Source organism: Rhamphochromis longiceps, linkage group LG17 (assembly GCF_057381845.1).
Source record: "Rhamphochromis longiceps isolate RC_006_pf linkage group LG17, R_longiceps_female_GT1.1, whole genome shotgun sequence".
Taxonomy (NCBI): domain Eukaryota; kingdom Metazoa; phylum Chordata; class Actinopteri; order Cichliformes; family Cichlidae; genus Rhamphochromis; species Rhamphochromis longiceps.
Window position 1 is genome coordinate 18,221,648 of NC_140573.1, and position 23,144 is coordinate 18,244,791.

Below are 23,144 nucleotides of genomic sequence, written 5' to 3' on the forward strand. Positions count from 1 at the left end.
CACAGAAGTCTTCTTCCGGGAGGACAAAGCGGAACTTCTTTTGGTGCCCGTGTTTCCGGTGGGACCGGGATTGCCGTTGCAGCGGAAAGCCTGTGAGATGGCGGTCGGCTCTCGGAGCGTTTAGGACCCTGAACCCGGATCCGAGCACCCGGACCCCGAGCTGTCTGCCTCACCGCGTCCCTGTGTCTGACCCGAGCTATGGAGGGCGGCAAACCGAGCCTGGCGCTGGTGTACCAGGCGGTCCAGGCCCTGTACCACGACCCGGACCCGGCCGGGAAGGAGCGCGCCTCGCTGTGGCTGGGAGAGCTGCAGAGATCGGTGAGAGGGCGGGGGGGAGAGGCCCGGGCGGGCGGAGGTCGCTTCGTGTTTTTGGGGATCTGTGTGAAGCGGATCTCAGGGTTTTACCTGTGTGAAAACGCACAGGTGAAGTGTAGTGCGCAGTCTCAGAGGAGCCACCGCTTCCGTTAGCATAACAGCTAAGCTAAAGAAAATGAATGGAGGAAAACATGCCGAGCTAGCTGCTATGCTAACTGCTAGCTGTCTGTATGTTACTTTGCCTGCCTGCGCACGTGTGTGTGTGTCTGTTTGTTTCTTTCTGTTTGTGTGTGTGTCTTTGTGTGAGAGAGTGTGTGTGTGAATGAGTGAGTGAGTCACCTTGCTGCAGGTGAGTAAATGAAGCGCTCCCCTGCCTGTGTTTGGACTTCCTGTTTGCGGTTCCGGCTTGTTTGTTTTTATTCAGCTGGTAGCATGTTAGCATGGTCACAGTCAGGTGACCTGGGGTAAAAGGTCAGCCACTGTGCGTGAGGGCTGAAGTTATGCAGGTGAAAGTTTCCCCCTGTAGCAGTCAGCTGATCAGTGAGCATGCTCAGTGGAGTGTTTGTGGAGCCCCAGCTCACAGCCTTCAGTCACGTGAGAACTAATTCGAGCGTCTCAGGTGGACCTGAGGAGAACACCTGAAGAGAACCAGGTTCAGTCAGGTGGTTGGTCTTTTGGGGACAACAGATCAAACGGTTCATTGTAATGTCAACTAGCTGGAAACGTGAGGCTTCTGGTTCTGGTCAGATGTTCTCCCGAGTGGCTGATGGGCATTAATGATAAGGAGCAGAATCAGCAGACAGCCCACGATTCAATCTTATGAAAATAATTCACTGAAGATTTTTTTTAACATTTTACAGTGTGCGAGTATTAGAGTAATATTCGCAATCACCACCTTTAAACTGTAGATTATGTTGTCAAAGTTAAACTTTGTTAGTACCTGTTTTATACAACAATGTAACATCATCTCTTCATTTATTTTCTTACCAAGCTCACCAACATTTCACTAAGACCTGCATAAATGTTGCCGTAATACGAGTCACTCTGCAACTGAATAGAGTCAAGTTGGCAATTATGTGCAATCTGTTTGAGATAATACAGCAGTTACCTGATAAAGTTGCCTCCTTCAATTTAGTCAGAAGTCCTCTTGTTCATATTTTAATTAGTTTATTTATTTTTGTTTGGTGTCCCTGTATAGACAAAATATCATAATGTTATGCTGTGTCGATTGTTTTCTTCTCCCATCCTTCGCTATGACATCACTTCTTCCTCAGATGTATGCTTGGGAGGTGTCAGACCAGCTGCTGCAGCTCAAACAGGACGTGGAGTCGTGTTACTTCGCCGCACAGACAATGAAGATGAAGATCCAGACGAGCTTCTACGAGCTCCCGCCAGAGACCCACAATGCACTGCGAGACTCGCTGCTGACGCACATCCAAAACCTCAAGGACCTGTCACCCATCATTGTAACCCAGGTAACTGCACCTGTTCCGGCGGTATAAGCATCGGAGTCAATAGGACTTCATTGACTCTTGACTGATCCTCACCTTTTGTACTCGGCTGTAAAGTTGTCTCAGTGGGGTTTCCCTGGAAACAGCTGATTATCGCTTCAGTTAAGAGGAATGTGTCCTGTAACAGAATCAGCCAATCAGAATCATCAAATATTTCTTACCTGTGATGTTTAATGTTGGCTTGAGCTGGTTAACACCTGCTTTAATACATCTGTGTGGTTGTTATCACACCTTGTAGGAGGGCAGGGGTTTAACTGTAAAAAGTAAGCTGAACTTGCAGTGACATCATCAGGGTTTAAAAACAGGAAGTTTGTTTGTGATAGTTCTTACTTGAGTAACTCAGACCATCACCCTTTCCCTCAGCTGGCTTTGGCGATCGCTGACCTTGCCCTGCAGATGGCGTCCTGGAAAGGATGTGTTCATACACTGATAGAAAAGTAAGAATTCACAAAATCGGCTAACACAATGTTTTCTCTGAAGCTGGACAGTGACTAACCTGTTCTTCTGTCTTCTCAGGTACAACAATGACATCAGCTCGATGCTCTTCCTCATAGAGATCCTCACCGTGCTCCCAGAGGAAGTTCACAGCCGCTCGCTTAGGATCGGAGCGAATCGGAGGACGGAGATCATCGAGGACCTGGCGTACTACTCAAGCACCGTGGTTACCTTGCTGGTGAGACACCTGTCTGACTCTCACCTGTCAGACAGCTCAGTAATATTTCTGTCTGAACACCACTGAATGTTGATCGTATCTGTTCACCAGGCCAGTGGCTGTTTAACTGTCACATGATTGCCACATTAGCTGCATGTTGTCATTAAGGTAGGGGTGTGGCTAGTAATAAAACCATAATGATAATGTGGCGGAAACTGTTATCACTCTAAAAACGGAGATGTCACTGATGATGTCACTAATCTTTATTTAAACAGGACTCTGACTTTATTTGTCCTCAGACAACCTGCGTGGAGAAAACGGGGAATGATGAGAAGATGCTTATTAAGGTGTTTCGCTGTCTGGGCAGCTGGTTCAACCTGGGCGTCCTCGACAGCAACTTCATGGCGAGCAACCAGCTGCTCATGGTGCTTTTCCAGGTCCTGGTAAGTGTGAGAGTGCCGTCAATGTCAATGATCTGATGATCACGTGAGCCTCGATCTTGAATTGTGTGAATATTTCTATGTTACCCCAAACTGTCTCCACAGCAGAGGGACGAAACCTCTACCAACCTCCACGAGGCGTCCTCCGACTGTGTGTGCTCTGCGCTCTACGCCATAGAAAACGTGGAGACCAACGTCGCATTGGCGCTGCAGCTCTTCCAGGGCGTCCTGACACTAGAGACGGCCTATCACATGGCAGTAGCCCGAGAAGATCTGGACAAGTGAGGACAAATCTAGTTCTGATTGTGGCATTCATGTGTTGTTTACATATTGTCAGTAACACGCGTGTTCAATTCTCATCCTCAGAGTGCTGAACTACTGCAGGATCTTCACAGAGCTCTGCGAGACCTTCCTGGAGACCACGGTCAGGAGTCCAGGACAGGGCATGGGAGACCTGAGGACCCTGGAGCTGCTGCTGATCTGTGCAGGACACCCCCAGTACGAGGTACGAACACACCCCATGGCATTGCATATGACATGGCATATGAAGCTCCTGTGTGTTCTAATTCGGATGTCGGCCTGTCTGGTCTGCGTTATGGTTCTGTGTGTGATTCTGTTCTCTGTGGTCCAGGTGGTGGAGATCTCCTTTAACTTCTGGTACCGTCTTGGGGAACACCTGTACAAAATCAACGACCCGACTTTGCACGCCATCTTCAGACCGTACATCCAGAGGCTTCTCCACTGTTTGGCCCGGCACTGCCAGCTCGATCCGGATCATGTAAGAACCAGAACCTGAACCTTTTCATGCTGCAGTCTGGCTCCAGATCCTTCTGTGTAAAGTTTTTATGATGCTGAGTTTGAACACACTGCTGTAAGTTGAACCCTGACTGTATTACCTGTCCTTGTTGTCTCCATGGTGGTCCACAATAATGCACACAGGTGTGTTCACCGTGAGTGATCAGTAATCAGTGAATCACTTTGAATGTGAAGTCAGGAACACAAACAAACTAAAAATGTCAGCGTCTGTCAGACTTCCAGCTCTGGCTCCACCCACAGGTGTTGGCTTCAGGTGTTCAGGTCATGAAATCTTAGTCTGAATTTTTCTCCGTCCACAGGAGGGAATCCCGGAGGACACAGACGACTTTGGCGAGTTCCGGATGAGGGTGTCTGACCTTGTTAAAGATGTCATCTTCCTGGTTGGCTCTGTGGAGTGCTTCGCTCAGGTAACTAATCCTCAGGTGGTTTCAGGCTGACAGGTGGGATCTGTTTCACCTTTATTCTTTCATTAACATCACTTCCTGTCCTCAGCTGTACTCCACGCTGAAAGATGGGAATCCTCCCTGGGAGGTCACAGAGGCCGTCCTCTTCATCATGGCTTCCATCGCAAAGAGCGTCGACCCGTGAGTATCTGTGTCACTGCCACGGGAAGTTCTCACAGACGCGTTCATCAAGTAAACATGTTCTCCATGTCTGATTTCAGGGAGAACAACCCGACGCTCACGGAGGTGCTGCAGCAGATTGTGTTACTTCCGGAGAGCGTTCACATGGCGGTGAGATACACGAGTATCGAGTTGGTTGGCGAGATGAGCGAGGTCGTGGACAGGAATCCCAGATTTCTTGGTACGGAGGAATGATCCTGAACAGTGGCAGTGTCCTGATGATGCAGTCAGCCATGTTTTAACTTCCTTGCCTTTCAGGATGTCGTAGCTTCACAGGTGCGTCTGGGAATACTGAATAATATTTTGTACTTCCTGTCAGACTCTGTGTTGAACTACCTGATGAAAGGTCTGCGAGAGAAACCGCTGGCATCTGCGGCAGCAAAGGCAATCCACAACATCTGCTCCGTGTGCAGAGATCACATGGCTCAGCACTTCCACGGGCTGCTGGACATCGCTCGCTCACTAGACTCCTTCGCCCTTTCCACAGAGGCTGCCGTCGGCCTGCTCAAAGGTACCTGCACTGACATCATCACATATTTGTACTGTACCTGCCTTGAATTTATCAGATACCTATGGTCACATTTAGAAGGTACAAGGTTTAAATCTCTGACACAGGTTTATCCTCATGAGTGGTGTAGATGCAGCAGGCTCATGTGTAATCACATCAGTGTACTATTACCTGTACAGGTACGGCTCTGGTCCTGGCTCGACTTCCCCTGGAGAAGATCGCAGAGTGTCTGAGCGACCTGTGTGCTGTTCAGGTTATTGCTCTGAAGAAGGTCAGAGGGGTGTGTGTGTGTTTGTTTGTTTGATTGTTTGTTTGTTTGTTTGTTTGTTTGTTTGTTCACTTATGTGTTTACTTGTTTGTGTTTTAGCTTCTGACTGAGCAGTCCACAAACGGTAAATCAGCTGATCCGACGGTGTGGCTCGACAGGTTGGCTGTGATTTTCAGGTGAGTTCTCCTGTTTGTTCACTTCCAGTATAACTTTAATGAAACAGCTGACGGTGGACACATCATTTCTCTGCAGACACACAAACCCGATCGTCGAGAATGGACAGACTCACCCGTGTCAGAAAGTCATCCAGGAGGTAACACACCTGCGCTCACCTGGAAGTCTGATTTGAATAGAGTGATTTGAATAGATGTGATAGAGGTACCTCTGGTCATGTGACTTGCAGATCTGGCCCGTATTGTCGGAGACTCTGAACACTCATCAGGCTGATAACCGCATCGTGGAGCGCTGCTGTCGCTGCCTCAGGTTCGCTGTGCGCTGTGTCGGGAAAGGCTCCGCCTCCCTGCTGCAGCCGCTTGTCACACAGGTGAGACCTCATATCGGACAGCGAGCAGGAAGCAGGTTCAACAAGCTCTGAGTTTAAAAATAAACTCTGAGCTTCCAGAACAGCTGATCAGAGCTTTTCCAGTCGGGTTTGAGTATGTGCACCATGATGTAGTCAATCAGTAATCAATCAAATGAAGTTTGTTGTTGAAACTTGTCACACAAAATAATCATCTGTGAACAGATTCAAAGCAGTTTGCCAGACTCCAGGGGGCGCTGTGACTAAAGTGTCAGCAATTCTGATTGGTTTAGAGAGAATCTGTGATCCCCGGTGATGCAGTGTTGTTTTGTTTCCAATGAAACGATCACATGTGTGTTGTTGTCAGATGGTGGGCGTGTATCAGGTGTATCCACACTCCTGCTTCCTGTACCTGGGCAGCATCCTGGTGGATGAGTACGGTATGGAGGAGGGCTGCAGACAGGGATTACTCGACATGCTACAGGTGAGCACACCTGGGCACTGAGGCTCCACCTTTCTGTTATGTGCTCATTGAGCTGGTCAGTGATGATGATGGTGGTGTGGCTTCCTCCTCCTCAGGCTCTCTGCATGCCGACCTTCCAGCTGTTGGAGCAGCCGAACGGTCTAAGGAATCACCCTGACACTGTGGATGACCTTTTCAGGCTGGCCACCAGGTGAGTCTGAAGCTCCGCCCATTTGAGCCCGATGGTGCCACGCTCCGTAGCTCTGCCCGTTTTCACCCGTTATCCTCTTCTGCTCAGGTTCGTCCAGCGAAGTCCTGTCACACTGCTCAGCAGCAGCATCATCATTCACATCATACAGTGCGCCATCGCCGCCACCTCATTGGACCACCGAGACGCCAACTGCAGCGTGATGAAGTTTGTCCGAGACCTCATCCACACAGGAGTCGCCAACGATGTAAGTCTAATGGAAACGTGCTGTAAACGCCAGTAATGTCACAGGAGTCTGCTTCACCTTAACACCTGTGGGTCTGCAGCACGAGGAGGACTTCGAGGTGAGAAAGCGTCTGATTGGTCAGGCTATGGAGCAGCACGGCCAGCAGCTCGTCACTCAGCTGATGCACTCATGCTGCTTCTGTCTGCCGCCGTACACGCTACCTGACGTCGCCGAGGTGCTGTGGGAGATCATGGTGTTCGACCGGCCGGTGAGTAGGTGGTAGGGCATCTCAAACCTGTGTGCATGCTGGGGGTGTCGGGTGACTCTAGGTGCTGATGATGGTGTCCTTGTGTTGCAGACGTTCTGCCGCTGGTTAGAGAGCGCCCTGAAAGGTTTACCGAAGGAGACGTCAGGCGGCGCCGTGACAGTCACCCATAAACAGCTGACTGACTTCCATAAACAGGTCACCAGGTGAGATAACCAGTGTTGGGCAAGTTACTTTGAAAAAGTAATTAATTATAGTTACTAGTTACTTCTTCAAAAAAGTAACTGAGTTAGTAACTGAGTTACAATATTCTAAAAGTAATTAATTACTTGAAAAGTAACTATTGCGTTACTTTAAAAAAAAAAAAAAAAAAAAAACCTTTAACCCTCTGAGGTCCAGGTTATAATTGGCCATTTTTAACTACTTGATTTTCCCTCCACATTTTACCTTTAAAAACTATTTACTTTGCCTTGTTTGGTCTCATCCTTTTCAGCACAACCTCGCGTGTCTGAATTTACAGTCATGTTTTCATTTTTGACATACTGTGTTAACGCAGTTGATCTAAAATCAGACAAAAAACATAAACATAAAATCAGAGTAGAAAAAGTTATATTTTTTAATGTAACAACAACAAACATGTTTAATGATAATATTTCATAACTTTAAATGTAAATATAAATTGTCAATTTTAAAATCCTCTGCACAAGTTTTGCAAACAACAAAGTTATTTGCAGTCATTTACCTTTTACCCTTTGTTATAACCATTTCAAACTATTTACAGAACAATCAGCTGTTCTGCATTCAATGAGATGCCACACAAATTATTTGTGCCACTCCAAAAAAATAATTTCTGTCCACTATAAAGGAGAACATCACAGCCTGATACCTGCAAGTCTGACAGCAGCAGGTGTATCATTGTTTTTATTCAGCAGTCGTGTCATTTTACTGACACACAACACCAAACTATCCTCTACACTACACATTAACTACACACTCCAAACACGCTAAACGTCACAAATCTCTCACATCTCTAAACTCGCTCTCTCTCTTTTTCTGCTCGCTCTCTCTCTCTCTCTCTCTCTCTCTCTCTCTCTCTCCGTCACTCCTAAAACTTCCCCCTCTCCCGAAACAACCAAATGTCATGTTGCCATTAGAGATGGACCGATCCGATATTACGTATCGGTATCGGTCCGATACTGACCTAAATTACTGGATCGGATATCGGAGAAAAATAAAAAATGTAATCCGATCCATTAAATATCACGAAAGCACCTCACAAAACTTGCAACACGCCGTAACTCACCTCAGAACGTTAGCACGTCGGAGCAGTATGCATCACATGATAGAGCGGCTGTGGCATGCGGGACCTGTCGGTGGTCTGGATAGCATGTGGAGCTTCGCTAGCAACCCGGCATTTCATCTCCGACAAAGTTATCCCCGAGAGAAGTAAAGCAAGTGTGTAAGTCCATCTCTGAATGTTTGTAAAGCATTCCTGCGTTAAGCTTACCAAGCGATATATGGAGCGACTGCCTCTTCTTGCTGCTACTTCAATCATGAAACTGCTTAATGATCAGCTGATCGGCTTTTCTGTCGCGAGTCCGTGTCTCTAGTTTGCTTTTGGCCCACTTTGCACCAGAAAGAGGAAACCAGCGGCTGAACAACAGCAGCACGTTTAAGCTTGATCAGCTGTTGTTAGAATTTATTTAATATTACTTTCTACTCGAGGATCTTTTTCTACGTAGGTGACGCTGGTAACTGTGCAGGGGCGGATCTAGCAAAGTTTAGCCAGGGGGGCCGATAGGGCATTAACAGGGAAAAGGGGGCACAAAGACATACTTTTCTTTCTTATTCTCATTTCAAATGTCGAGCTTTTAATAAATAATTATCTGACACCCAAAGTTTTAATTTGATGCAAAATGAATAGAAGTCCATTACTGTATATAGTAACTATTAAGTCTAATATATATACCCTAGTAAGCTATAGTACTTTTTCCTTTGGGAAGGTACCATCTGTGCAGTCTGCAATTTTGTTGAAGAAAGATGTTGAATCTATTTAATATTTCTTGAAAAATAATTGATTTCTGTGCATTTTTTTTCACACTGCATCAAATTAAGGTTGATTACGTTGATTAAGCATCATGAGGTGGAGCGTGAGGGGTGGTTCCCTATTTTTTATTTATTTATTTTTGTTGTTGCTGGGAGTTGGAACCCTATTAGTTAGGTTGCTTAATATTTATGCTAAGTACTCTTTAAAATACCAGAATAGGGAGGATGGTGTAGGTTTGAGTTTATTAGATTGATCAGTATTGCTGAACTATGAAATATTTTTTTTTGCATACAGGTATAACAGAATAGCTTTAGTGTAGTTGTTGTTTTAAACTTGAGTATGAACTTATACAAAATGCAGCAAGATATTTAAAAAAAAAACAGTTTTGTTGATTAAAAAACACTATATCGGATTCATATCGGTATCGGCAGATATCCAAATTTATGATATCGGTATCGGACATAAAAAAGTGGTATCGTGCCATCTCTAGTTGCCATATCATTTTTTTTGGTTGGTCGACATGGTGCATTTTTCCACCAACACGAACAGGCTGTTTTTGGGTTGGGTTAAACTGAACACAGCTTCAACGTCTGTTTGTTAAAAAATAGTAACGCATTCACAGACAGGCGTTGCTGACTGTGAGGCGTTCAGGGACAGGCGTTGCTGTCTGTGGCATTAAGAAACAGACGTTGCTGTCTGTGAGGCGTTCAGGGACAGGCGTTGCTGTCTGTGGCATTCAGAAACAGGCGTTACTGACTGTGAGGCGTTCAGGGACAGGCATTACTGACTGTGAGGCATTCAGGTAAGAGTGCGTGAGGTGTGTAGCAGGTTTTGTCGAGACTCACTCGTCTGATGGTGGAACGCAGACAAACTGGAGTCCGGATTGAGCGAGTCTGGACTTGTCCTGACCTGATTGGGAGGTTTCAGGTGTATGAAAAACACTATATGCACTGGTAAAAAAAACTCTTCCAACTGAGGAGTTTATTTCCTGTAAAATTGATCTCATGGTCTGGTTAAATGTTTTTGATAAACATTCAGTGTGTGGAACACCTGCATAGGTGACAAGTAGATAACCTCACATTTGTTGTTCTGCAGCGCTGAGGAGTGTAAACAGGTGTGCTGGGCCATCAGAGAGTTCACCAGACTGTTCCGATAGCTGCAGCCTTCTCGCACCGCCAGGTGAGCCTGTTCTCAAGTACACTCAGGTGTGTATTCAGCCTGAGTTTGTTTGCTTCTCTGATATGTTTAAGACTTCTTTTTTCCCCACAGGTAAATCTTTTTGTTGACGAGCATTCAGAGGTGACGGCAATAATCTGCGTCTGCAGACGAGGATCCAAAGGGATGAAGATGATGAAGGACTTCGAATGTGAACAGGGCGGCTCACTCTGAAGGACTGACAGATTGAAGACTGATTGGACAGAATGAGTCCACCCCAGCTCACCTGAACTCACCTGACCTCACCTGCAGCAGGTGGTGAGTGGGCGGGGCTGGGTCCGGCAGGTGGGCGGGGTCAGGAAGCTGCGGTCGTGAATCGGAGGATGTGCCTGGTCAACAGTTTTTAGAGATTTATTTTTGGACTTTGGTCGTGGTGGGGTTTTTTTTTTTGTTTTTTTTGTTTTTTTTTGTCCGTGCCATAAAAGGAGCCAAAAGATTTTCCATGATGCTCTTGGCTGCAGCGTGCTGCGGGAGGATTTGGCGTCACCTTTGACCTTTTTAACTTTGGTTGAATTTTAGTTGTTCTTCCACAAAGTGAAACAGAGTGAACTCTGGGTAATGAGGCGGAGAGACTGACACCATGACATCATCGGTGATGTAGCCTTGTTGTAAACAAATTAAAAAAAACAAACTGCTCATCCAGTGTGTCTGTTATTACTGTCACCTCACTTACCTGTGCCAGTTGGTCAGACAGCTGCATGGTAGCCAGGTGTTTGGGTTCTCGCTCTGGTTAGCAGGTGTTGGAAGGAATGAGGTTGGGAACCTGATGAATTGGCTCAGAAGGGTGCGGAGGCTTTCTAAAATAATAGAAACCTTCATCACAGAACTCTTCAAAGTCAAACAGAGCAAATCTTTTTGCTCCTTCATCAGAGACGCTCCAAGGTCGGTGACAGACTCGTGAAGGCAGTGCAGCAGCTATATTGGGCATCGGAGGGCGTGAGTGAGCTGGTGGTTTGCATCGTTCCAGGTCTCATGCTACAGCACAGAGAAGATGGAAAAAGTTTCTCTGTATGTGGAGCTGTTGGTCTGCAGAAGGCTCAGTTTAAATGCGTCACAGGTGTGATGTAAGCGCGGTTAAACCGTCACGCAGGAACAAATCCGTGAGTCAGACCTGAACCTGCTCAGGACCACATCCTGGAGCTCACTGAAGTGCTCTTCCTGTCCTCAGACCTCAGGGGAGTGTCTGAGTGGCTTCTTGCAGGAAATTCTCAAACTGACTGTCAGGAGCTGAAGTCTCTAAGCCCCGAGGAAAGGAGCCCCAGTCCTTCATTTATCCCCAGCTTGAATGCAGAGCCATGAACACTGGGGAGGCGAGGAGCTTGTAATTCAGACACGTCAGTAAATCAAGTGTGACGTTCACTAATCTGTCAGATCCTCTGCATTGCCGAGCATCTCTTTTCCTAAGTCCTTATCTCCTTTCCTTGATGTTTTCCATCATTTGGTGAGGTGCGTAAAGTAAAGAGATCAGAGGTCATTCAAACCATCGTCTTTATTCAAAATACAAAAAACATTTGATTATTTCTGATGTAAACAGACACAGGTCATACTGATTCTGGAGCTGCAGGTCAGGTGAGCAGGAAGGTTCAGGTGTATGGCATATTTTTCCAAGACTGAAACTACTGATTATTAAATTCTTATTTACTCACAGCCCAAAAGCAGACACCTGCAGGTTCAGTCAGGCATCAAAACACTGGCTCACTCATTTAGTGCATTTAAATTGATGCTTCAGGTTTTACCTGAACAGGTAAACACCGAAGTAGAGTCTGACCCTCTCAGGCCTGCTAGACCTATTACCTGGTCTAAAAACAAAAACACCTGGTGTGAGAATACTGCAACGGCCTTTATTGAAATTTGAACATAGAAACCTCCCAGAAAGGTGTCGGCATGACAACAGAACAGGGAATACACCTGCAGACCTCCACCCGTTTGTCTCAAATGTTCAGTTTCTGTACAGCTGCACCTTCCCTCCAGTCAGGGTTTCCTACTGTTTGGGGGAGGGTGCAGTAAGCAGTGTCTGTGTCGGGTCCAGGGCCCCTGGTTCAGGGGCCGGTGGGGTTCCAGGGTCCTTGGATGTTTTGGCTCTGCAGGAGCCTCTGCAACTCTTTGAACTGTGCCACCGTCTGATCCTTCACATCGGGGTTTGAGATCTGCAGCCGGATGCTGTCCGTGGACCAGCTCAGCTCTCCGGAGAACATCTCTGTCAGGATCCGGGCCACCACAGGAATCACCTGAGGACAAAAACAACAAAAAACACTGTGAGACATCCACAGGTGTCTGGAGCTCCATGAACATGAGGCAGTCAGGAGGTTGAAAGGTGACTTGGCTTGTGTGTCTGCATCCCACACAGTGAAACTTTATTCCTAACGCTGGGTTAAAAACAGGAAGTGCACAGAGAGAAAGGTGTGGAGGGAAAACTACACGCTTCGAGGGAATTATTCATAAATGTGTTTAGTCGCACACCCACAGACAGGTGACCAGGAGAGGCTACAGAACAGATATTCAACATTTTACTAAAGAATCGGGTTTGTGCTTTGGGCAGAAAAAATTGGATTCTTACATGTGCGCCATGTGTCAACAGCATGTAGAAAGCAAGACTATCATGTCATATTTGACCTCCGACCTCACATTTATGTTCACATCTGCATTTATGTATCTGTTACCTCTTTAACAAAGTGCACAGAAACAGAAAGAGCTGCTGAGGTAACAAGAAATATACTGAAGTACAAAGGTGGAAAGTAACAAAGTACAAATACTTTGTTACTTTACTTAAGTAGAATTTCCAGGTGTCTGTGGGCCAGTGCAAGTGTGGGGAAGCATGAAGGCAGTGACACTTTTTTAAGTGGCAGCTAATTTCAAATGCAAGATTGTTAGTGAGTTTCCTTGCTAACAACCTAGCTGCTGAACTTCTCAGGGAGAGAAAAGAATAAGAGGTAACTTCAGTCAGAGGTGGAGGAAGAAGACAGAAGAGGAAGAACAAAGGGTATATTTAAAGGTGAGGCCTGCTCAGGGAGATTTAATGATTACATGTGATGTCATCATTTTAATCACATCTGTGTGTGATGAGTTTTCATATTGTGAAACGTGCTGCATAACAAATCAAGTAAATAAACTGTGTGTTATTCAAACATTGCATGAAGTGCAGATAAACAGGTTAGCGTGCTGATGTAATGTAGATTACATAAAGCGCAGCAGAGATGAATATGAAGTTAAGCTGATGGCGCTGAGATCAACACTGAATTCCACCTTTGTACTAACGGATACAACTGTGAAACATCTGCTGACACTGTGTTCAGGTCAGCTGATCACAGCCTGCACTGTGAGCTGGGACTCGCCCCCCGCTGAGCCCCCTTTACCTGTAACACGTTTTCCTGAAGGCAAACTCAGCCTCTACCATGGAGGCAACATAAACTACCTTTTTTAAATTCTTTGTTTACATCACAGATTCAAGATGAGTGCATTCATGAGAAATAAATTTCAGATTTGAATAGCGTTTTTCATTTATTCTCATTTACTAATACTATGTTATTATTGTATTAATATAACACAGGCTCCTTTTACCTTTGCATAATAATAGCTGATAGAGATGTCCTAATCCTAACCTAATGAGTACACGTCACAGCGTGTACTTTTTCACTTTTACTTGAGTAAAGACGTTGAATCAGTTCTTCAACGTTTACTGCAGTATTTTTAAGTATCTGCACTTCAACTTAAGTACAGAATGTACTTTTACCACCTCTGCTGTAATGTACTAATATACAATAAGTTCAGGGAAATCATGTCCAGTTACTTATGAGCTGCACCTGCATGTTTGTGTAATCAGAGTAAATTTGTCATGGAAATGTCTGAGTTTTACTGCAGTACAAACTTTGTGAAGTATGTTTTAAACAACAAAGATGACAAATATTAGCACAAACCTGTTCCCTGTTACATGTGACCTGACAGCTTCATGCTAGCATCACATATATCAACAGAGCTAAAACTGACCCAACAGAGACCACACATAATAGAGGACACACTCTTGACCTACTGATCTCCATGGGCCTGAGCATTTTAAAGGTTACTGTGTCTGATGTGGGCCTGTCTGATCATTACTGTGTTTTCTTTGAAAGTATAATTTCAGCCCACATAAATATGTCAACAGCAGTGATCACAAAACGGTGTATAACTGAAAACAGTAGTGAAATCTTTTACCAAGTTTTCCCATTAACACCTGACCTGCCCAGAGGTTCAGTCAATGAGCTCGTCAATAGCTTCAATGCTAAAATGTTAAATGTAATGGACACTATTGCTCCCATTAAGGTGAAGGTTATCTCTGGAAGGAAAAAGTCTCCATGGAGAAACTCCACACTGGTGAAAAATGAAAAAAGAGAGTGTAGGAAAGCTGAGCGCAGATGGAGAAAAACAAACCTCCAGGTTCATTATGACATCTATAAAGAGAAACTTCACAATTATAATTTACACCTGAGGAGTGCAAGGAGGTCCTACTTCTCTGACATCATCACCAAAAACAGTCATAATGCTCGGGTCCTATTTGCTATAGTTGACAGGCTAACAAACCCTCCTGTGTCAGTGGCAGCTGAACTTCATTCAACCATGGCCTGCAATGACTTTGCCAAATTCTTCACAGACAAAATCCAAAAGACTAGACAATAAATTGGTACATCAACAGCAGATAGGGTATGTACTGTATCCACTAAAAAAATGTTTAAACACCATCAAACAGTTTCACCCGATTAACAGCAAAGACCTGGAGGACATCTTAGGTCAACTGAACTCCTCTTGCTGTTTAGATGTCCTGCCAACAAGTTTTTTCAAAAAGGTCTCAAAGACTTTAGAGTCAGACCTGTTACAGATCGTCAACTTTTCCTTAATGTCAGGTGTGTTTCCAGAACCACTAAAAACTGCTGTAATAAAACCTATACTGAAAAAGGACAATCTCGACAAGACACAAATGAACAACTACAGGCCGATCTCAGATCTCCCATTTTTAAGTAAGATCATTGAAAAAGCAGTTTCTCAACAGCTCAATTACTTCTTAACACAGAATAACTGCTATGATGCCTTCCAGTCAGGTTTTAGACAGAACCACAGCACTGAAACCGCTCTGACCAAAGTGTTTAATGACATATGTCTGAATACAGACAGTGGAAAAATGTCAGTCCTAGTTTTACTGGATCTCAGTGCAGCATTTGATACAGTTGACCACAACATATTACTCAAACGACTGGAGAACTGGACAGGTCTTTCAGGAACTGTACTAAACTGGTTCAAAACATACGTAGAAAACAGGAAATACTTTGTATCAATAGGTAACTTCACATCTGAGCAGACAAGTATCACATGTGGAGTTCCCCAAGGTTCCATCTTGGGACCCCCTCTGTTTAACATTTACATGCTCCCGCTGGCAAAGATTATAAACAACAACAAAATAAACTATCACAGCTATGCAGATGACACACAAGTATATATCACAATGTCACCAGGAGACCGAGGCCCTGTACAGGCTCTTGGTAAATGCATTGAGGAAATTAATGACTGGTTGTGCCACAATATTCTCCAGCTAAACAAAAACAAAACTGAGGTAATAGTCTTTGGTGCCAAAGAAAAACGATTACAGGTCACCAGAGAACTTCAATCTATACACCTAAAAACCACAAACCAGAAGAGAAATTTGGGTGTAGTGATGGATGCAGACCTAAACTTAGAAAAACACATTAAGACAATAACAAAGTCAACTTACTATCACCTCAAGAATATATCAAGGATAAAAGATCTGATGTCTCAACAGGACCTGGAAAAACTAGTCCATGCATTCATCTTTAGTAGGCTTGATTACTGTAACAGCATCTTTACAGGTCTACCTAAAAAAATCAGTCAGACAACTACAGCTCATTCAGAACTCTGCTGCTCGAGTCCTCACTAAGACCAAAAAAGTGGACCACTTCAGTCCAGCTCTGAGGTCTTTACACTGGCTGCCTGTCCGTCAGAGGATAGACTTTAAAGTTCTGATGCTGGCCTATAAAGCTCTGAATGGTTTAGGACCAAAATACATCAATGACCTCCTGACCCAGTATGAACCTTCCAGATCCCTCAGGTCATCTGGATCCTGTTTTTTATCAGTTCCCAGTAAGAACCAGACATGGAGAAGCTACATTCAGCTTTTATGCTCCTTATATCTGGAACAAACTCCCAGAAAGCCTCAGATCAGCTGAAACACTCAGTTTATTTAAATCCAGGTTGAAGACTCACCTGTTCTCAGCTGCATTTGAATAAAGCACCAAATCCCCACTGTTTTACTTTTAAGCTCAAATTTCAAAACTTACATTTTAACTACTGGTTTTATCTACTATTCCTTTCTTTTTTTCTATTTTAAATCATGCTTTTTATTTGTTTTTGTTTTTTAATGTCTCTGTAAAGCACTTTGAATCGCCTTGCTGTTGAATTGTGCTATACAAATAAACTTGCCTTGCCTTTTCATGAATTTCCAATGGGAGCTGACACTGACTATTTCCTGGCATCTGCAGGACTGAGCTCTGACTCGGGTCATGTTGTTTAGTTAGGAGTTTGGAGACAGACAGGTTCTTCACAGCAACATCAGCCAATAGGAAGTACTGAGGCTGCTCAGGAGGAGGTAAGTGATGTAGTGAAGGTTAACTGGAGGTGGAGGGGTGGAGCTCATAAAGATTCTGGTTCTGACGTGTTCGGACCCAAGGCTTCTTCATTTTTTTTGCACTTGTTATAAAACCGTTAGCACTGCCACTCAGTTTAAGCTCTGCCCCCTCACCTGCACCATAATAAGCTTCTTCTCTTTGGGTTTATTGTCGGGCCAGTCCTCCCCGAAGCAGAAGTAGATCTCGAAGGGCGGCGGATTCGGGGCTTCGCCTTTCTGGAACAAGATCAGCCCTGCGGACAGAAGCATGTCGGTTAGAACATATCAGGCAGCATGTCAACAATCCCGCACACCAAACTCACCTTGCAGGAAGTCATTGAGGCTGAAGACCTTGATCTTCTTCTCTCTCTCCATGGGGTTGGACGGGCCGTGTTCTGGCATGCCCGGTCCAGACCAGAACACCTTACACTGGCAAAGGCGGACGGCGTAAATGTCCTGCTCACAGATCTCCAGGATCAGGCCGCGGTCCATCACGTCCAGCAAGGCCTCGGTGTAAAATCGCTGTTTCTCGTTCTGCATCTCTGATGTTCCCGGGAACAGCACCTGCTGGAGGTTGACAGGTCCGAACAGGTCCACCTGCTCTGGGGTCGGTTCCAGGTGTCCGTAGTACAGCCGGCAGCCCTGAGGGTTACTGACGGTCAGAGAGCCCATTGTACGGCCCCGGTACTGGAACTTCAGGTCCAGATCTGTTACTATAGCAACACGAGATACAGGACCATTACTGTGCCAGTAGAGGGGGGACCATGAATTAGCAACAGTCACCACAGTAAAGCCACCAAAACAAATCGTTATCGGGACAAGAAATGACATCAGGGTATGAGATTTTGGTCATAAAGCACAGCCCTAATGTTCACCTGTGAATGCGCAGGTGAACCTCATGGGTCTGTGAAGGTAACCCTGAGCTCTGCTTTGTGGTGCTGTATTGTTAAAGTGTGACATCAGAGTTGGTTTGATGGTAAACTGTCTGAGCAGCGCCACGTGTGGTAGCGTTTTAGCCCTGAATCTGTGACAGGAAACTGCATTAGAGGTCAGGACTCACGTGGGACGCTGCTCAGCAGGTCGTACTTGCAGGGCTGGTGGTTCTGAGGCTCTGCCTGGTTCTCGACGCCCACCATGCCGCTGGCCTCCATTAGGTCCGGCTCTGGTTGCGCAGTGGCAGCGTTCAGATCCTGAAGTCCATTATGGAGGAAGTGTGCCTGACCCTGGAGATCAGAGGTCATGGTGATGTCAGGAAGCAGAGGCACTGGGATATGCGGTGGTCCAAATGTCCCGTTAGGGGGTAGGCTGAACTGGTTCATCTCTGAGGGAGCCGGGAAGGAGGCAAAGGGGGCGGAGTCACTCAGCCTGGGGTCTAAGGAGACATGGCATCATCACATTACATCAACAGCCACAGTGTTTCCATGGTGACACTGAGTCGAAGGTGTACTTACTGATGGAGAGGTCCATCAGGTTCGGCATCTGAAAGGATCAAAGTGTTTCGGTCAGTCACGTGAGAACATGTCAGACTGTTTACATCATATGATCGTTCTCACCTCCTCGTCATCGTCCTCAGCGCCGTCTGAAACACAAAACGGGGATCATCACTTCCTGTCATCATTGCACATCAGAAGGTTACAGTCATGCAGGTGAAGCTCACCTGTGCTCCCGGGGTGCTCGCACACTTCGTAGATCTTGTACGGCTGGACCGGCGTCTCTTTGGTGCCATCATACTTCAGCTGAAACTCGCGGCTTTTGTTCAGAGCACAGCGCAGATTTGCCTTCCACTTGGCAGGGTCGGGTTCATCTACTCCCTCCTGGTACTTCCCCGTCTCCAGAGCCCATGCCTAGGACACACAGACCAGGGCATAACTCACATCTGACAGATAGGACTCACCTGTGCTCAAGCTGAGAGATGTTTTGCTGTGCCAGCAGTTTCCCTTTGTTTCCAGTGTTTATCATAGGCAACCCTACTCAAAGTCAATAAACACTCAGACTGACACACAAAAGAGGAAGCAGTCAGCAGAGGAGGAGGAAGTGACATCATCACCTGTGTTCAAACTGAAGTTGTTCAAAAACTGTGAAACGAAACTCCGCTGGAAGGAGGAAGTCAAACGCCTACTTCCTCTTCACATGTGTCACTCAAGAACCCGCTTGTAGTTTTTACTTTGGTTTGTCTGTGTGTGTGTCCTTGTATCTGTTTTTGTGTGTGTTTGTGCACATGTGTGCATCTGTCCGTCTGCATGTGTTTGTATTTGTGTACATGTTTAGACATCTTGTGAGGACAGAAAAAATGGTATGCTACTATACTTGTAGGGACTAACAATTACCTATGAGGACAAAATGTGTCACCATGTGGTATTAGTGACAGGGTTACAATTATCTTACTTAGGATTAGGCTGTGGGTTAGGATTCAGCATTCATTTTTGATGGTTGGGGTTAGGGAAAGCATTATGAAATGAGACGAGGTCCTCACAAAGATATGAAAACGAGTGTGCGTTACTATTTTCTGTAAAAAAAAGTTTTTTGAAACTTGAAACATGATCACAGAAGATGCTATATCAGAGGTTAGAGGTCAGGTGTGAAGGGTTAACCTGACCTTGAAGATGGTGTTCTCCTCGTCTGACACGGGCGTGTGGCGCGTGGCGTGTTTCCAGGGGATCTGGAAGAGGCGGTGGTCCGCGCTGAGCCACTGCAGACCGGGGTACCTGCCGCTGTTCACCTGCGCCAGCAGCCAGGGCTTCAGGCGGACACGCCGGGGCTGGACGCTCATGCTGGGAGGACTGGGAGCGAGAGAGGATTCGCTCAGACCGCGGAAACGGTCCCTGAGCACGAGCCGCTTCTGACACTTCGGAGCTTTGAATTGATAACTGTAATAAGTGAAAAATTGTCGAGGAATTGGTTTTTGATCGAACTGTTTCACTCCGCGCGGGTTCACGAGCACAGATACATGACTGCGTGTGCGCGCTGGGCGGATGGACTCACCTGGCCGGGTCCGGTCCTGGTTCAGAGTCTGCGCGCTGTGTTCCTCCTCTGCGGCGTGACGTCAGCAAACAAACAAAGAAAGGAACAAAAACAAACAAACAGAGGGCGGCGGAGCGCTGAAGGGCCGGAGAAAAGTCCCGAGACAAACTCGTCCTCAGTCCGATCACATGACGTCAAGTTAACTTGAAGGAAAACTGCTTCCGGTGGCAGATCAGCTCTCGACAAAATAAAGCTTCCGCAGAAGTTATTTAAAAAAAACAGAAAGCGTCAAACTGATGCACAGTTACTTAAATAGCCATCCCCGAGGAACCCTAACCATGCATCTGTTTGAGAGGAACCAGGGCCCTGTGCTTCGTACGTCGCTTACTACATCCAAGATCAAATGAAACATCCAAGACCAAATCATCGCGCTAACTCTGAGCTCGCTATTCCGGTTCCCCGAACACACCTGTTGTTGACGATTAGTATAGCTGGATGAAGTAATGTGAGATCACTGGGTGGCCCAACAGGGGCTACGCATCGATAGTAGAAACATTGATCGGCAACCCTTTGATTGGTCGGCGAAAATGTCGAAGGAGCGCGCTCGGTATTTTTCGGCAGCAGAGCAAGAACTCTTGAGTGAGGGATTCCAGGAGTTTCAGAGTTTAATTAAAACGCAAGGGAACACTGCAAAGGCTGCAAAAGCAAGGAGAGAGGGCTGGCAGAAAGTTGCTGACAAATCAAACTCGTAAGTAATTCAATAATAACAATAATAATGGAGTGGATTTATATAGCGCTTTTCAAGGCACCCAAAGCGCTTTACAATAGCACTATTCAGTCACTCTCACATTCACACACTGGTGGAGGCAGCTACGGTTGTAGCCACAGCTGCCCTGGGGCAGACTGACAGAAGCCAGGCTGCCATATTGCGCCATCGGCCCCTCTGGCCAACACCAGTAGGCGGTAGGGTAGATTTATCATATCACACCATATTATCCAATATTATATTACATTATATTATATTATAATATGTTATATTATATCCCCTTTCACATTAGAGCCACAACAGGACCCACTAGAACATGGGAACAAGTAAAAGTGAAATATAGGAATATTCTACAGAATGGTAATATTTATCACTTATATTGCTTGTCGTCTCTTGGAAAGAGACCCTGGAATACTCTGTTTGTTTGTTCATAACAGCAACCAAGAAAAGGGCAGAGCAAAAAAAAAGACAGGTGGTGGTCCTGCACCCCCTCGTCAACAAGTTGGTTAAGTGAATAATACCCTCACGGGAAAATCGATATCTCTCTATGAGCACACTGTCGCGCTGAGCTAAAGGATCCTGTCTGTCCCGCAATATACGCTGAATTCTGAGGACTCTCCTTATCAATCTCGCACCTTCCGCAATGGGTTGCTCGCGTAAACGGACAGGACATGGCTGCGACAGGCTTCCCACATCCACCTTCGCTTTTATAGCCGTGGTCTCTCATCTTGATTACACGAAGTAATTTACAATTACTATGAAATATGAATTACATCTGTAATAATCACATACATGTAATAGAATGTTAATAGTACATTTCCCTTTTTTAGGGAATGACCTGTATGTATCTGTGTGAAATCAATAAAAGGATCAAGTGCTGCATTATCTTTAGTTACATTGATGTTATTTATTTATGGTGAAACAGTGGTGGAATATCGCTGTTGCTTTCGTATGAATGACGCGGACATACCTGCGTGGCCGCGATCTAATCCTGTTTACATAAAGTAAACCTGCTCCCCAGCAGGTTTACGCTTACGGCTCTGTTGCTATGATAGCAAGTCCCGGATGGGCTTCGGGGAACCGAACGATCCAGGATCACGCGAAATCGTCAACAATCTCATCCAGCTAACTCACTTAGCGCGGTACGAAGAACAGGCCCCTGGACAGAACCACACCGCAACAAACAAACATCCTGACAGTTCTAAACGCTGAATCTTTTATTGTGAAGGTGTGTCAGGCGGCATCCGGCGAGTTACGCCTCTCTTCAGGTAACTTTACGGACTTTGTTTTCTTTGGTAGTCTCCAGGATCCTCCCTTCCTCCTTCCGGAAACTTAAAACAAGCGTTTAGTTTTTGTTGACCTGTTTATCACAAACAATCAATATCCATTCAGAAAGAATTAATCAGAATAAAACAATAAAGAGCACAACAGAAATTTGACGGATACCAATGAAAAATATTAAATAAAATGTGTTTTATTATCAGACATTATCAGTGCAGGTAATCAATACTGATTCGTTTTATAAATTTTTCTTTATGTGTTTAATATGCTTTTTTCTGCAACACGATGATGTCACAAGGACTACCGGTCACGTGATCTCTCACTGGAAACATGATAACTGTTTTTAGTGTGAAGAAGAGCCAGGGAGAAGTGAGGAAGGTGAAGAGCTTTAGCTTCCACCTCGAGAGCTGCAGTAGGGGATGATGATTTTTTTTTTTACAACCAAAAAAAGAAGAAACTGATCAATAGTCCTGATTGATAAACATGAACACAAGACTGACTCCTCAGGTGACAGGTTAGGGTAAGGTAAATGTAATGTATGTTTGCACTGATTGCCGATCACGCTTCAACTGAGTCGTCCTCGGTCAGAAGGAATGGTACTCCACAGTGATGTAGTTCAAATAACTTTACTAAGGAGGTGGCAGATGACATCAACAGGATGTACAGCGTTGGTAGGGAGGCATTACAGTATTCACATGCAGGTAAAGGGGGTGTGAGTGTGTATATGGGTGTGTGTGGTCATCTGTAAACAGAAAAACAAACATTTGTATTAACCACTATGGATAGCAGTGTACCCCTTCTACAGTACTGTGGGTTTCCAGCGTAATGTTATACAATCTGCCATAACCTCATGGCCACTAGATGGCACCCTAAGACCATAAATTAATTTCTGGCTCGGATATACATTGGCAAACCAGACCTCTGCAGATTACAACGCTTCAGAGAATAAACATAGTAAATAGTTACATCCACCTACAACCACAATGCTTGACAGTAAGTCATATATGGAATGAAATCTGGGCTGAACACAAGCCTGCCTGTAGTAGGTCAAAAAACATATCTTAGCGATAGCAACGGGACTAGCCTCTTACGTAGCAAATTACACAGATAAAGTCAAACAAGCATCACTCTCATCTTACAATACTCACATGGTAAGCACGCACACAGTATTAACTCACACAGGAATGCAAGTAAATACGTTATCCTCCGACACACCTCCCATCTGTGCAGAACTGCACTGAACACGTTCCCAACCGGAAGTACAGATACCGAGGTGCATCATGGGTAACGTAGTATAAACAGTTACAATGAACAAGCGGACTTTTAACAGTAAAGGATGGATGGACAGACAAATGGATACCTGGATTGATGATGGCTGGATGGACGGACAGATGGCTGGGTTGATTTTAC

At 45.4% G+C, this 23,144-nt stretch overlaps 2 protein-coding genes and 1 long non-coding RNA gene across 5 annotated transcripts; 1 reads left to right on the top strand and 2 right to left on the bottom strand.

The window, feature by feature from the left end:
* The first annotated feature begins 57 nt into the window (after nucleotides 1-57).
* On the top strand, nucleotides 58-10,517 carry tnpo3 (transportin 3). 2 transcript variants are annotated; one of them, XM_085385940.1, is made up of 23 exons: nucleotides 58-318; nucleotides 1,590-1,790; nucleotides 2,190-2,263; nucleotides 2,343-2,499; nucleotides 2,778-2,921; nucleotides 3,024-3,199; nucleotides 3,285-3,423; nucleotides 3,550-3,696; nucleotides 4,034-4,141; nucleotides 4,227-4,318; nucleotides 4,399-4,538; nucleotides 4,677-4,868; nucleotides 5,045-5,145; nucleotides 5,233-5,309; nucleotides 5,386-5,446; nucleotides 5,537-5,677; nucleotides 6,021-6,137; nucleotides 6,233-6,327; nucleotides 6,415-6,571; nucleotides 6,651-6,818; nucleotides 6,909-7,021; nucleotides 9,958-10,041; nucleotides 10,132-10,517. In XM_085385940.1, exons 1-22 carry the CDS (start codon nucleotides 199-201, stop codon nucleotides 10,016-10,018), a joined length of 2,781 nt encoding a protein of 926 aa, XP_085242066.1. In that variant the 5' UTR covers nucleotides 58-198; the 3' UTR covers nucleotides 10,019-10,041; nucleotides 10,132-10,517. The 2 variants fall into 2 exon arrangements, with proteins under 2 accessions (XP_085242066.1, XP_085242067.1); XM_085385941.1 differs by having other exon boundaries at nucleotides 5,045-5,136.
* Nucleotides 10,428-20,208, bottom strand: irf5 (interferon regulatory factor 5). 2 transcript variants are annotated; one of them, XM_085385943.1, is made up of 9 exons: nucleotides 19,709-20,208; nucleotides 19,323-19,579; nucleotides 18,384-18,570; nucleotides 18,280-18,305; nucleotides 18,178-18,205; nucleotides 17,787-18,098; nucleotides 17,050-17,439; nucleotides 16,862-16,980; nucleotides 10,428-12,305 (listed from the first exon to the last, which is right to left on the bottom strand). In XM_085385943.1, exons 2-9 carry the CDS (start codon nucleotides 19,494-19,496, stop codon nucleotides 12,117-12,119), a joined length of 1,425 nt encoding a protein of 474 aa, XP_085242069.1. In that variant the 5' UTR covers nucleotides 19,497-19,579; nucleotides 19,709-20,208; the 3' UTR covers nucleotides 10,428-12,116. The 2 variants fall into 2 exon arrangements, with proteins under 2 accessions (XP_085242069.1, XP_085242068.1); XM_085385942.1 differs by having other exon boundaries at nucleotides 19,323-19,593; nucleotides 19,709-20,207.
* Nucleotides 20,209-21,906: 1,698 nt separating this feature from the next.
* Nucleotides 21,907-23,057, bottom strand: LOC146649536 (uncharacterized). The gene is made up of 2 exons (XR_014908206.1): nucleotides 22,883-23,057; nucleotides 21,907-22,476 (listed from the first exon to the last, which is right to left on the bottom strand). It is a non-coding gene; the product is annotated as an uncharacterized LOC146649536 (long non-coding RNA).
* Nucleotides 23,058-23,144: the final 87 nt, after the last annotated feature.